Source organism: Taurulus bubalis (genome assembly GCF_910589615.1).
Source record: "Taurulus bubalis genome assembly, chromosome: 19".
Taxonomy (NCBI): Eukaryota; Metazoa; Chordata; class Actinopteri; order Perciformes; family Cottidae; genus Taurulus; species Taurulus bubalis.
The window spans coordinates 9,881,182-9,895,378 of record NC_136607.1 but is presented as its reverse complement, the minus strand read 5'-3'; the positions used below and the strand labels follow the sequence as shown (position 1 = coordinate 9,895,378).

Below are 14,197 nucleotides of genomic sequence, written 5' to 3'. Positions count from 1 at the left end.
GCACGTTTTTGTTTTAGTGCTACAATGATAACTACAATGGAGAATATTATGTGTTTAATTCCCTGAAATTGAGCCATTTATCAGCAGTTTGTCATTTGGCTGAACATCTAATGTGTGACCTGTGGATTCACGATAGTTGTCACCATCTGGATATTTTTTATGCCGTTGGAAACACTGTGTCTTTTTCCATCAGTCCAACTACATTGAGTGCCATCATTAGACTGTTCTATTCGTAGAAGTGAATCACTTTGGAGGAGTTTTGGTTTTCGCAGTGCTTTGCTCCGGTTCATTTAAACAGTCTCTTTAAATTTAAGAGACAGGAATGGTGTGCTCAAAAATGTGCTCAGCATAAAACTGTTAAAAATTCCCTTCATGTTCTTCTTCTTAAACAGCGGTTTTGATGGTCCCATGAATTAAAGATCTAAATGTTTTAGAGTTATTTTTACACATTTCATATTCAAAAGTGCAGATAAATCCATCTCCTGGCCCGGTTTTAGATGCACTATCAAAGGCCAATCATTGTCATGCCTAAACTCTCACTGTCCTGTTTCTCTCAATTCTTACGTTACTCACGATTTTGTAAGTGGTAGCTGTATGTATCATTAAAGCACATTTTAAACCGAACACTACAAATGTTGAGTTTAAGCAGCGGTAGAGTCGTTTATGTGCTAATCTCTCTTTGCAAATTCTCCCCTCCCAGTTGGTGAAAGAGAGAAAGTTGCTGTGGCCAATGGGATATCCTCCACCCCATCGCCAGTTCATCCCACCATCAACTTTCAAGTCCTCAATGTGGATCATGTGTTTTTGAGGCAGGAAAGTCCAGAGTCATCTAGGAACTCCAGCCTGAGGGCTCAGACTCAGACTTTTCTCATTACTGGTAAAGGCGCTGGGCTCCTCCAGCCAGCTGTCAACACTTCATACGGCCCCCGAAGTGTGGATGCCCCGATTCCTCCAGACCTGCTCCTCAGTGGGCGCAGGATCCTGCCAGTCATTTTGGTCCGCAAGGTTCGTTCCTCATCCCCTGTTGTCAAGATTCTCTTCCACATGCCCACGGAAAATTACATCACCGTTGGGCAAGAAAGGATGGGGTCTGAAGACGATGACGGCAGGAAGAGCGCTGGAGCCAAGGCAAAGGACCGAGCTCACTGCGTGACTGCTTACGCCTTCTGGGAGACGAGGGAAGTTCGTGGGGCATGCCTGGTGTTTCCGGGTGGATTCTGTGTGGCACAGCTTCGGCCAGAACCGGCCTGGTTCAGCTCAGGCAGCCGGTCAGGCAGCTCTAGCAGAGAAGCAGGAAGAACCGAAGGAATTAAGGGGCTTCAGGGGAACGTGGTGGAGGTCTACTTCCAGAGCCGGAGGGATCGGACAGGCCAGTGTGTCCCGCAGGATAGCCTGCAACGTGTAGGAGTAGGAAGAGGAAGGGACTCTGGGGGATCAGGGACACCGATGAGGCGAATAGGAAGTGTCAATCTGCTCAAAACTCTGCCAGGGAACCCCACCTATTTTCGACTGAGACTGGGAGGCGCCTTGGTGATCCAGACCTCTTCTAAGCCCCTGAAGGCCACAGACGTTGCAACTTTCTATGTCTTCCTGGCGAGCACATCTACCCTGGAAACGTTTACTCTCAGGTGAGAGATCTTCACTTTTTCTTTACCAGGAATCGTCTGAAAATATTCTTGTTGTGGATTAACAGAACAATTTCTTGGCCTTGAGCAGTGACTTCCTAAATCTTCTCTGAGCCTCACATTTAAGACTCAAGGCTAAGAAATATTCTGATGCCTAACCTCTTTGTAAAACCCAACAAGAAGACACAAAGTGTTCAGTGAGCTTTCGAGGTACTGATAGGTGGATTTGTAGCCTTTGGACATAGTCAGGCTAGCCTTTGCCTTGTTTTCAGTTCTTATGCTACATATTTATTGGACAAACATGAGAGTGGTATCAGTCTTCTCATCTAACTCTTAGCAAGAAAGCGAATAAACTCATTTCCCAAATTTCCCAAACTATTCCTTCACAAGACATAACAAAATCCTGGGGAGCTTTGTAGACATGCAGTGTGACTTGTTTATTACTCCTTAAGAATTGAGACACATTTTCTTGAACTGTGCATCACAGCTTGGATATGGACCTGACCTCTAGTGTTACATTTTACATTGGCTTTGTAGTATTTTCGTGCAAATCCAAGTCAGGTCTTTAGTCATTTGACTTACTTCAAGTTGTCTTTTTGGTTCAAACATTTTTCAACTTTGATAGTTGTCAAAGTGTTAGGTTATATAAGACCTATGTAATGCTTTCCTGGTTATTTTACCATGGGACCTGAGTGGTTTGTTTCCTACATCAAATGAATTCTTTACATCAAGTGAGTCAACTCCCAGCAGTTTCTCATTTTTGTGACCGAAGTCTCAAATCTTATTTCTATAGGCCTGATTTATATATGAAATGTTTTAGTCATTTTTAATATTCATGTATTATTCTGTAGGGGTTAGACCCACTTAAAATGAATTCTGCCAGTTGTTTCGCATGTATTGTGGCGATGATGTTGTCAGATTTGGTTCGCTAATAGCTCGTCTGTAAGCCACAGAGTGCTATAGCCTGTACCTGCAGCTTTGGTAAACAGTAAACTAATAATACACAGGACCAGGATATCACATTACTGCAGTGTGCCATTATCCCATTTTGGCTACAGTACATGATTTAAATAAAGCTAGAGAGGGTTTAACTTAAGATGTCATTCCCAGAAAACATAAAGATTATTCAACTATGTTGCTGAGTCTGCAGAGGCCAAGAGTTTAGGAGGAGTCACATAAAATTTAATTGAAACATATGAAGCAGAAAAAGAGACTGAAACCAAGTTGAATCACCATGATGAACAGTATATTTGAGTATCTTCATGAATGATAAGCTCCATGCATTTAAATGGTTACTTAAGGCACTTGAATACTGATAGGGGCTCGCCATGAAGGCCATTCAGTAAAATGCTAGAGCGCCAACACGACTTGTGTTGTTTGCCAGTTTCACTGGCTTCATAAATTACTGACATGTTCTATCCTGTCTACTTCAACTTCTCAGTTAGTGGGGGAGTTATGGAGAGCACTCTTCCATAAACAGGGAAATAATTGGCAAATGATTCACCGGTTTCCATATCTCAACATCCCACTAACATTTCAACAAGGTTCTCTGGGTATTTGACTTCATAAATAATGCATCAATTTAATGAAGCAGGAAAACAAATAACTAACATCTCCCTCACTCCTGTAGGTAAAAGTGGAGTCAAGATAAAAGCAGCCCCGACACCAGCAGTTCAATCTGTTTCAAAGTTTCTACTTGCTGCCTTTTGATGCACATCACTGAGTGTAGTAAAATTGTTTTTATCAGAATGCTTCAGATCAGTAAAGTGTAAAGCCATTACAGAAAGGTTTGCGTGTCCAGTCCTTACTAAGCTTAATGGTTGCTTTTTTTAAAACACAAGACACATTTTTCTCTTAATCCCACGATTTAGTGATATCATGCTGCAAGCAACATACCAACCCCTGCAGTAATCTGCAGCGGGATGCAGGCAAATGGAGAGAAATGTGAAGATATGTGTATTAATCCATTATAGTAGTTAAACCTGTGGCTGTGTGTCAGCCAACCCCTACTCGTGAATCAGACCGGCCGTCCACAGACACAAACATGCCTGCACACACAAACCCAGTGACCTGAATGTAGCTCTACTGACATTGTTGAAATTAGGTGAATAATATTTGATAGAGAGATGTTGGCCCTTCGACATCTGCTGTTGTTTTGACTGTTTGGAAGGATTTATAGCCCCTCCACCTGATTCCCCCAAACTCTGAGTCACTGACCGCACCAAGAAGTCCCTCCAGTCAGGTCAGTGATTTCAGTCCGTGTATTTCTGCCCTACTGCCACATCCAGAATGAATTGGACAAGAAGAGGGGACTGAGTCCAGCGGTTAAGTCCAAGTGAAGGCTCGCAGTGAGGAGCTTGGCAAAGTGATTGATTCCTCCTGGGAGAAATCCCTGCTCTACTTCACTCTTTGGCCCAAGATTGAGTCCACTCCAGCAGGGTTAGGCCAGATAATCTGCGGCCCTGATTGAAAATGAAACAAGAGGTTAACCCTTTAGGGGAGAGATGATCTGAGCTGCCAGGATTAACCGTAGATATGTGTGTGTGTGTGTGTGTGTGTGTGTGTGTGTGTGTGTGTGGCCATCATACGCACCTGTTAAGCTCACATGCAGCTTGTAAACACAACATTTATTCTTAAAAATCATCTATTCTCAAAATTGCAATCATATGGAAATATGAACATGTCCTCAGATTGAATAGCAAACATTGTGTGGTCTCACATTCAGGTAAAAAAAGAACAGAAAGGAGTAACATCAGATATTGAAAATATACAGCGTTGAAGTATCAGCAGAATATCTGAGAGATAAATGAAAAAGTCCTTTATCCTTTCCGGCATTAATGCTTAGAAATTAGTAGGCAAACAACAGAGTTGCTCCAGCTTTCGCCTTCTTAAAGAAGGAGAGATTGACAGAGTTTGGTAAAACAGCACTGAAGAGTCGTTAACTTTACCGGTCGATATCCGTTCTGCTCCCCTCCCCCACACACACCTGTGGTCATGAACTCTGGGCAGTGACTGACAAAGACAGAGAGCGAGCACAGAAGTGGCCGAAATGAGGTTTCTCCGCGGGGAGTATCTTGTCTCCTTGTGGGCGAGAAACTCAGTGATCCAGGAAGATTCTGGCATTGAGTTACTGCTCCTCCACACTCAACAGGAGCAGGTTGAAGGGGCTTGTACCCCTGGGAAAGATGGTCATCAGGTGCTTTTGTCACTGTGATGCTGAGCTGGACAAGCAGCAAGCAAAAGAGTCAATGGATGTAGGCAGCTCAGTAAGATCATGATGGGAAAAACAATATTGATTGTATGTTAGTTACAATTGTTCATAATTGAAACACAATCTTTGATCAGAATAACACATTTTTTTAAATAGAAAAAAACATAAACATTAAGAATGAACAAAACAAAAGTTCTGACATTTGAAAAATGTATCAATTATATTTGTTTTCTTGATCTGCCTGCTTGATCTACGTGATCAAATCTAAATCCATTCAAATTGCAATTGAAAATGTAGAAATTTGGCCTTTGGCTCCAAGGTTTTTGATCCAGAAACAGATCTCTGCACATTTATTTATCCAGCATTTGCTGAAATGTTAGCTTGTCAATTTCCTCCAAGGACCAAGTGTGTGTGTGTGTGTGTGTGTGTGTGTGTGTGTTTTGTGTGTGTGTGTGTGTGTGTGTGTGTGTGTGTGTGTGTGTGTACTCGCTTGCATACTGTGTTTTGTCTGTCAAACAACTCTGACCTTGACCCTGTCTCAATGGTTATTGATCAGTCTGATTGCTGTTTGATTACAAATCAGTATTTGTAAGTGTGTGCTGAGCATGAGGTCATGCATGCTGACCCTTATTGTAGCCTGACTAGAATAGAAGTTCCTCTCTTTCCATCAGTTTTGATATATGATTCAGCTATTTAGATACTGTTTTGCTGCTGAAATGACACGCTACGGGTTGTTGAAACAGATGCAAAAACAGACTGATTGCTGTAAAGTAGCGGGTTACCTCTGTAAACCATTACTGGGCAGCATATTGTGTAAAAAAAGAAGCATTTCTACAATGATTTGATCTTTGTTTCAAGTCTTTGTTAGTGGTATATTCATTTAATATATCATCATGGAGTGGATGGGCTAGAGGGCCACTGCTAAAAAGAAGAAAACTGAGACTTCTAATACATCTTATATTTGTGCCGTGACATTGAATTTGACACAATTAACGTCTAAATCCGTCCTTCCCGGTATCAATTGATGGAAAAGTGGCTAAGTTTTAATGGTATTTTTAGAGTGTTTACTTTTTGTCTTTGTTTTTGGTCTTATTCGGAAAATAATCATCCTCTCAGGGCCACAGTCTACCCGTTGTCACATGGATGCCACACATCTTCTCAAGATTGTTTCAGCTTCAATCAAGCGGCATTCGCAGTTTGAAAACCGAAAACCGAATACACCACGTTTTCAAGGTTGAGGTTTTTTCAAATCATTCTCAGCGTGAATATCCTGCCGACAATGCCGCGGGAGCTGAGTGATGCTCATGAGTGAGCATGAGCTGAATTCCCCCTGGAACTTTTCCAGCACCTCGTTGAATCCCAACCATGAGGAAATTGGCCTGTTTTGGAAACACACAAGGCTCCCCCTGTAGCTGGGTGTCTGTGTGAGTGCAGATTAGTGATTCATTGCATTTTAAACAAGGAGCAGAAGCGTTTCGTGTCCCTCAATTCACTTTTGAGCCTAATACTTAAATAACTGCTCTGTGACCCTTCCAATGATATTTGACGCAACGATTTAGCGGAGAGACATCTGCTTGAAAAAAAACAAAGGCTTTGTGATTGTCGGACCTCCAGGACTGTCTGGTCCATTCACATTATTCACAATAAGCCCTCTATCTCTCAAAGCAGAGTGATGTGTGTGTCTGATTAACTGATTCCCAGTTGTCCCCAGGGCTAATGGGAATAAATACCCCTGCTAATTCTCAGTCCGACAGCAGCCTCCGACACATCAGTCTGTGGGTGACTCGCCTCGTTAGGAACAACATGGACGACTAAAAACATCAACGGTCGCATACAAAACGCAGACATATACATTATGCATGTATCATTATGTATATGTTCACGAGTATAATATATATTTAAAATAAAATATGCAAAAACATGGTAAACATCTTTTACAAAAGACACAAATGGCAATAATTCAAGTACTTCTGTTGAATGTTTGAGGATTATTACAATGTATTGTACCGTGTCCTGTGCAATATGAGCTGCACAGGACACGGTACAATACATTGTAATAATCCTCAATATGGGCTTGCAGTAGTGAAACTTCAGTTTGTATTAAAAGAATCATAAACTACACCGAAACAAAGTACAGCACATGAAACTTTCTTTACTCTTTTACTTTTCCACACGTGAGTGAGTTAATGAGACATCTCGTGACTAACATTCATGCTTTGCACTAACTGGATCATTACCTTATTTATTTATTTATTTATGTATTCACTGCAGGGCGACAGTAAAAGCGGGCCTGTCATTCAGCGCGGCGCGGCCCAGTGACTCAGCGCTGTGGGACGTCGTAGTGGAGGCTGGCAGAGAAGCGACTCCCAACACCATCTCCGTTGTCTGCCAGAGGAAGGTTGCTGTCACTGCAAAGAGGTCAGTCTTGCACTTTCTCCACACAAAAAAAACTTTTGTTGCTTGTTATTTCCTTTCATTCTCTACATTCTCTGAGATGTCAATAAGCTCCAGTGATGTAAAGGCTGTAAGCAGTCAAGTAAAGCACATTAGTTTTTCTCTGTGTAAAAGACTGTTACAGCATCTGTTTTCATGTAGAAGACTTGCTTTAGGCTGCAGAGGTAAGAGAGTAACCATGCACATCTCCAACAATAAGCATTAGAAGAAATGAGTTTACAAAATGTATACCCTCTCTGATTTTTGCAGACCCTTTTCTGTGAAGGAGTTCTTCCGTAAGGATTAGCAGTCCACACTTCTGAAATCAGCAGAATATTACAGTGATCCTGCAGGAACAACAACACTGTAAAAACATCACAATGAATAAATCCAAAGCAACATATAAACAGTTTAGAGTAGTTATTTGTGTGGTTTGAATCATCAGTCCCCAGCTGTGTTTAGCTTTCATTAGGATGCAATGAAGAGGTTAATGAGACACAGCGATGTTCAAAAATAAAAGATGGATAATTGGGGAAGCTCAGCTTCCTGAGTTCCTTTGATTGTCATTATATTTTCCTAAAATACTTCCTAAATATATTATCTCAATCAATAGCCTCAGTTTCCATTCTATACAATCTATATTTCTTATCCTATCTGATATTATTAAATGAGGTGGTCAATTAGAAACTTCATTTACAAAAAAATTAAGACTGAATTCCTGGTCCCTTTCGTGATCATCCCCATTATAACGGGATAGTCACTAAAATAAAATGTAATTGAGTTATTCTACCTCTATTGACTTCATTTTAAATGTATATATAGCACTTCCACTACATGATTTAACTGATGTACACCAGTTATTTTCAACAGTTTTGCCTGACGTTGGTGGTGGTGAGTGGCACACACCACAGCCACCTCTGCCCAGCAACCTCCCGCCCACACAGCAGCCGCCGGCCGCCCGACCCACTTATGCGTAATCATTCATAATCACGGCTACGTTATCCAGGCTTAAGCGCTTGCACGTTCAGATGGAGTGTGTGTGTTTCCACCAGGAAACACACACACACATACACACACATATGCAAGCCCACACACACGTACTCCCACCACTGTGCTTTGAAGTGATGATATGTCCAGGGGTTTAAAGTCCCCCCTAATAGATTTTCAGGAAATAGGGACATTAACCCCTTCTATGTTTCTCGGTCTCACTCTCTCGCAGTATTTTCTGTGTGAATCATCTCTATCAGTTTAAAATCAGTCCATTTTTGTTGAAGAAAATACAAGAAGACAAGAAATTTTGTAAATATTTGAATTAGACCTCATTCGGTATGCTTTCATGTATATTTTCCCCAGACACACATGACTTCATATGAAGTTAGTCTCTTGATCATTAACACTACGCTGGTTGTTAGAGAAATTTTTTCCCAAACTTCTCCTTTTTAAAAGTGTGAGGTTTGTTTGGTTGTCAGTGAAATGACTCGGCAGAAGTTTCTCTTTGAGGAGCGTCAACCGTTCAACGTGGTATCACTGGCCCTCTGTGAGCAACAGGAGAACGTCGCCATCAAGAGAAGAGAAACTTGGGAAATCCTTGAACTCAGCTTGAATTGCGAGTCTACCGCCTGGAGCATCAGCCATAGTTTCACACTCATAATAAATCGATTTTTCATTTTATAATATCTGCGATCAGTACTTTTAATCTCTAACCATGCAGTCCAAAGCTTATGTATGCACACAGGCACACTCCTTGAGTTCCTTTTGATAGAGCGTCAGTGTTTCGGTATGTTTTTTATATGTACATATTATTCAATACTTATGACTTTTTTTAAACGTGAGTTTTAGCCATGTACGAGAGAGGTTAATTGTTTTGCTTTATGCAAAGTTTTGCTCCACTTCAAAGTGCTACAGCTCCATTCACATTCTGCACTTTCCCCCCTTTGATCTGTTCCTACTGGCAGGTACTCTCTCCAGCATCAAATAACATCACATGCCTTTTCTTTGACAATCCTTTGACCAGAATACTCAAATGGCTCAACTCTCTGCTGGCTCACTTAATCTTCCTTGCACACTCTCACCTCATTCTTCCATCAGCTGATGGAAATGAGACCTCTTGTGGTTTGCACTCACTTTTGGTTTAAACTCGACAGTTTGTTTTTCACAATCATTCTTTTTAATTTCCACAGGCAGTCTCTTTACAAATATCTACATTTCTCCCACAATCTCTCCCGCGAGAGAGTTCACAGCTCATATCAGATCCTTCTCCATTGAAGGATCTTTATTTATTCACACCAGTATTCTATAAAAAAAATGTAAAATAGGACAATAACAAATATTAGACAGGTAAACATTTGTTTTTTGTTCAAATGTCCCCAGCTTGTCTTTGTTTTTTTTAACTGCATCGCTTCATGGTGCAATCACCATAAATACCCTCCGCATGAACAACACAGTTGAATTTATTATGTGGGGATTGTGATAAAAGTTGAACTGTATGTGGGCAAAGGCTAAGGTTCCACAACCAAAGTTTTCATATTGTATTTTCCAAAAATACTTAGCCATGCCTTTTCTACTTATAAGTCTGAATAAATAGTAAATGTGAAAAACAACACAATTGTTGTCCTTTATATATGTATTAAACACTGAACTCATAAGCATAAAAGCCACCCGTACTCAATTTCAGACGCTCACAGGTTCTCACAGGACTTGGTCTGGTACACTAATGGTGGCTAATGCTAGCTAGCTAGAGTTTGTGGGGTCGCTGACATTACTCAGTTCACTGACTTGTGAATTCTTTAAAACATTTTTTGTTTTACTTCTGCTACTGTTATACAATATTTTAACATTGTTCATGTTATCATAATGAGCCACTTGTGGCTGTATTGGCCATCTTTCAAGCCATGGCTTGCTTTGACTTGTCTAAACCTGTTGTATTTTAAAATGCTATCTCAACAGGGGTCTTCTGGAAGTTTTACAACTGGACTTTGTGCCAAAAGCTGTTTCAGAGCAGGCTGAGAGTCAGACGATCTCCTGGCGCCTGGAGTTGCCAGGGAGCATCAAAGATGTGGGCATAATGCGGATCTACACAACTCAGAGAGATTATGTGGGGCTGGCACCTCTGGTCATGGTGAGGACAATATATGCATTCATTTCTGTGTTGTTAAAAATACTAACTGACATAGAAACACTGCATTACCCGCAGGGTGCGCAGTAAATGAACTATTGCAATGTTATTGATCCTGGCATTCAAGGAAAGTGTACACAGGATGGGGATAATCTGTTAGTTATAGACACCAGGTCACTTGGCTTTTCCGCCAGTGGAAGGATTCCCTCGAATCATAAAACAAGAGGAGACGATCATAAATTCCAACGAAACTCTCGCACATTCTGTTCTGACAGTTAATTGTTGCTTTTAAAGAGAATACAAATACGACCATGTTATTAGCTAGTCTTGTTATTATTTTCCCTCCATTTCAAATTATTACAAGTCTGCACTACACAGTTCGATAATTTCAAATCACCAAGACATTTTATTATTAATGACACATGGACAATTCTTTTGATGCCTTGACTGATTCCCTGCTGCTACAGTATGTTTCCTTGTCTCAGATATCTTTACATTTGAATGTAACTATCAGAAATTACAAGCTCCAGTAGGTGTATGTCTGTCCTTGACAGGAGATTCAGTAAGCTATTTCATGGTGCAATAATCAACATGAATCAAACATGCGATGGGGAGCAAATATGTTTCATCTCTGTTTTTTCTTCATGTGAATGCTGTCAGTGACACACATTTTTCTCCCTCAACTGTGGAGCCTGTATATGAAAGAAGTCTATTAATTCTTCTATGTACAGGCTGTGGCTCTTTACCTTGAAAGTAAAGCTTTATGTTCATAGCAAAACAAATTACTCTTACAACCACATCAGTATTGAATGGAAGTAAAGGAAGTGCATGGTGGATTTTTTTCCCAGCAAAGATGGCTGTGTGTTTGATTTTCTGCCCTTTCTTTGTGGTGTTTGCATGTTCTACCCATGTTAATGACGTGTTCATCCCTGACATATAACCCTATAAAGGATTCAGCACTCAGACTCACTGAATGAACAAGTAAATGAAGGAACGAATGAATGCACAATAGCAAGGCTTACCACTGAGTTGAACGATAACACTGTTTTCAGAGAAGAAACAGATTTAAAACTGAGTTGAACTACTTGATCACTCTGAGCCAGATTACTGCGGAGCTAGCGGAAACATCGGAAGTCGAGATCTCTCAGTTAGGTGCTGCCAGCACCGTATAGTGCTGATATGTCTTTCTGATTTTGTGCTACCAACGATGCAGTGGCTTATGTTTGGGTCAGTGTCGCACTCTGAACTAGAGCATGTCCTTTTTGAACTGCGGTCGGCAGCTGTCAAGCCGAAGAGTTCAGAATATGAAGCTGCCGGGGAACATCTGCCGAGTGTTGTCTTATCCACAAGCATCAGGAAGGGAGAAAAAAAAATGCTGATAACCCAGAGCTCCTTACACTTACACAGCTTCAACCTATAATAGATTCAAAATACCTTATCAGAGATCTTGTAAACTGCAAAGTAGTTGTAAATCCATGTTGAAGGAGGAGTTTAAGTGTAAGAATAAAGCTACATCAGGCTTGATGTATATGAGCTACAATGCTGCTCAACATTGATTAAAGATGTACTGTTTAAGGTGGGCAAATGGGTCTTTAAGCGAGGATTACTTTTCCAGGTGTGTGAGTTTGTGAGGGACAGACATGTCATGTATAGTATCATCACAGAGAGAATGTTTTTGAGCCCATCTGTCCAGTCTTGCATCAGTGTGATTTAAACGAATCAAGTTTGTGATCCAGCGAGTGTTTTAATCTCCGTTAGTCTTGTTACAGTAGCACTCTCTGCCTGTCCTCCCTGCCCCCATACGAGTTGTGATGATTGGTCAAAGTACTAATACCACACTGCAAAGATACTCTTTTAATCCTCACGTTTGTGAAGCTGGAACCATAAAATGTTTTTTTGCGTGAAAACTGACTTCAACGATTTGCAAAGTAATTGGCAGTTCATTTTTCTGTCAGAGTGTCTAAAGCCTGCATTCTCTCTAGATACTTTCATCCTTATAACAAAGCAGGCTAGTTGACGGTTTGGGTTTCACAGAAAGTCTGCTATGTTTTATTCTTACCCAGAGTTTCAGAAGTTCAAGTTAACCTGCAGCTCAATTACTAGTCACCTACGGGCTCAGGTAGTAGCTCCTCACAAAGGTATAATACATGTTCAACAGAATTACATTCAACACTCTTTATTATTATTAAGAAGATGAAGAAGAATTCATCTCAGCCTTCAACCTATAAACTACACTTAAACATATAATAATGCATCCACAAGTTTGTCCTATTCCTTAACGTGGCCCTTCTTTCTGCACAGAGCACTGCTATCTTGAATACTGCTGTACTGACGGGGGAAACGGTGTCGGTACCTCTGAAAACTCTGGCTGTTGAGGCCGATGGCTCAGTCACCGATGTGACCAACTACACCAGCTGTAGGTCTACGGAGCAGGATGTACTCAAGGTAAATCAATTTACCCACTCTCTTAATTAACTGCGATTGAAATACTTACTGTAATCATTCCTGTCTTGCTTGTAAATGTATTTGCTTCACGTCTGCACTAATGGAACAATAAAGTGATTTAGCGTTTGTGATCAGGCTCAGCATATACCTTGTTTTTGCTCTAGAGCAATTGCACTGCCAGAATTATGAAAATGCATTTACATGCATGTTCAAGGTGAGATGTTTAGTACAAGACTTTTCAACAGAGTTTAATTTTAGTGCATCAGTTAATCTCAAGTAATGTTGATGCACCACTCTACAGTTTGCACAGATAATACAAAATGTAACTTTTTAACAACGAAAAAAGATAAAAAAAAACACTTATATAACTCCCAAGACATTTGATTTTCCAGTACTATCATACTCAACAGCTCCAGCTCTTGTCTGAGTGTGAGTGTGTCAAAGAATTTTGGAGAAAAGCAGCCTCTTCCATATGGCACCCGAGACTGAGCCCATGATCCCAGCACTCAGTCCACAAGCACAGGGATTTGACCTTTGTGTAATGGATCTATGTTACTGGGAAAGTAGGAGCAAAGAGAGATAGACAGGGAAGAGAAAACAAGAGAAGAAATGATTTTCCATTAGACGACACAGCAGCCGAGGCGGTGTGCTTAAGTGTGTGAGCTTAAGAGAGTGCGAAAGAGATGAAAATAGGGAGAATGTTTGTAAGGATTTTCTGTATCAGTAGAGGAACTTAATCCAGTTATTATTGTATCTCTAAATGGTCTCTTACTCTTCCTGCAGTCATTGACCCCTCTCAGAGCAAAACCACCGACCAGCTGAATTTGGTAAAGATTGAAGCCACAAAACATATCGTTCATACTATAACTGCCACAAGGGTGAATCTCTATTCAGGATTGATTCACATACAAGCTCTTACATTTAGCTAACAATTGGTTGTGTGTAGTGGAAAGAGCAACATTGTTGTGTGGTTGCATGTTTGACCTCTTTAAAGAAACATACATAGATGTTTCTTTCCCACTCAAAGGCAACAAACAAGCTGACATATTAACATAGTATAACATTATGAACGTGTTATGTGGATCAATCAAACAGTTGCCTATTCTCACATTTAGCAAATGGCCATCTGTTAAATGTAAATTCTCCACCACCCCTGAATCTGTGATTTTGTCAGTTATCAGCAAATGTTTTTGCTGAAGACGGCTGCCAAAACAAACCAAAACAATGAGGAGAAAGTTCCTAATTTGACCCATATTTCAATATATTGATAACTGCAAAACATGTATACTTCACACTTTTATTGACCATTTATAATACATACAATACCACCTATAACAGATGTTCAAACACAACTTGGAAAAATGTTTT

At 40.5% G+C, this 14,197-nt stretch overlaps 1 protein-coding gene across 1 annotated transcript in view; it reads left to right on the top strand.

The window, feature by feature from the left end:
- Nucleotides 1–14,197, top strand: part of LOC306751366 (transmembrane protein 132D) — a gene marked incomplete at both ends in the record, with an annotated part of 28,895 nt that overhangs the window by 6,140 nt on the left and 8,558 nt on the right. The window contains 4 exons of the mRNA XM_079234932.1: nt 701–1,628; nt 7,108–7,254; nt 10,216–10,387; nt 12,686–12,829. Of these exons, the coding sequence (XP_079091058.1) occupies nt 701–1,628; nt 7,108–7,254; nt 10,216–10,387; nt 12,686–12,829 (1,391 nt within the window). The remainder of the gene's footprint in view (nt 1–700; nt 1,629–7,107; nt 7,255–10,215; nt 10,388–12,685; nt 12,830–14,197) is intronic.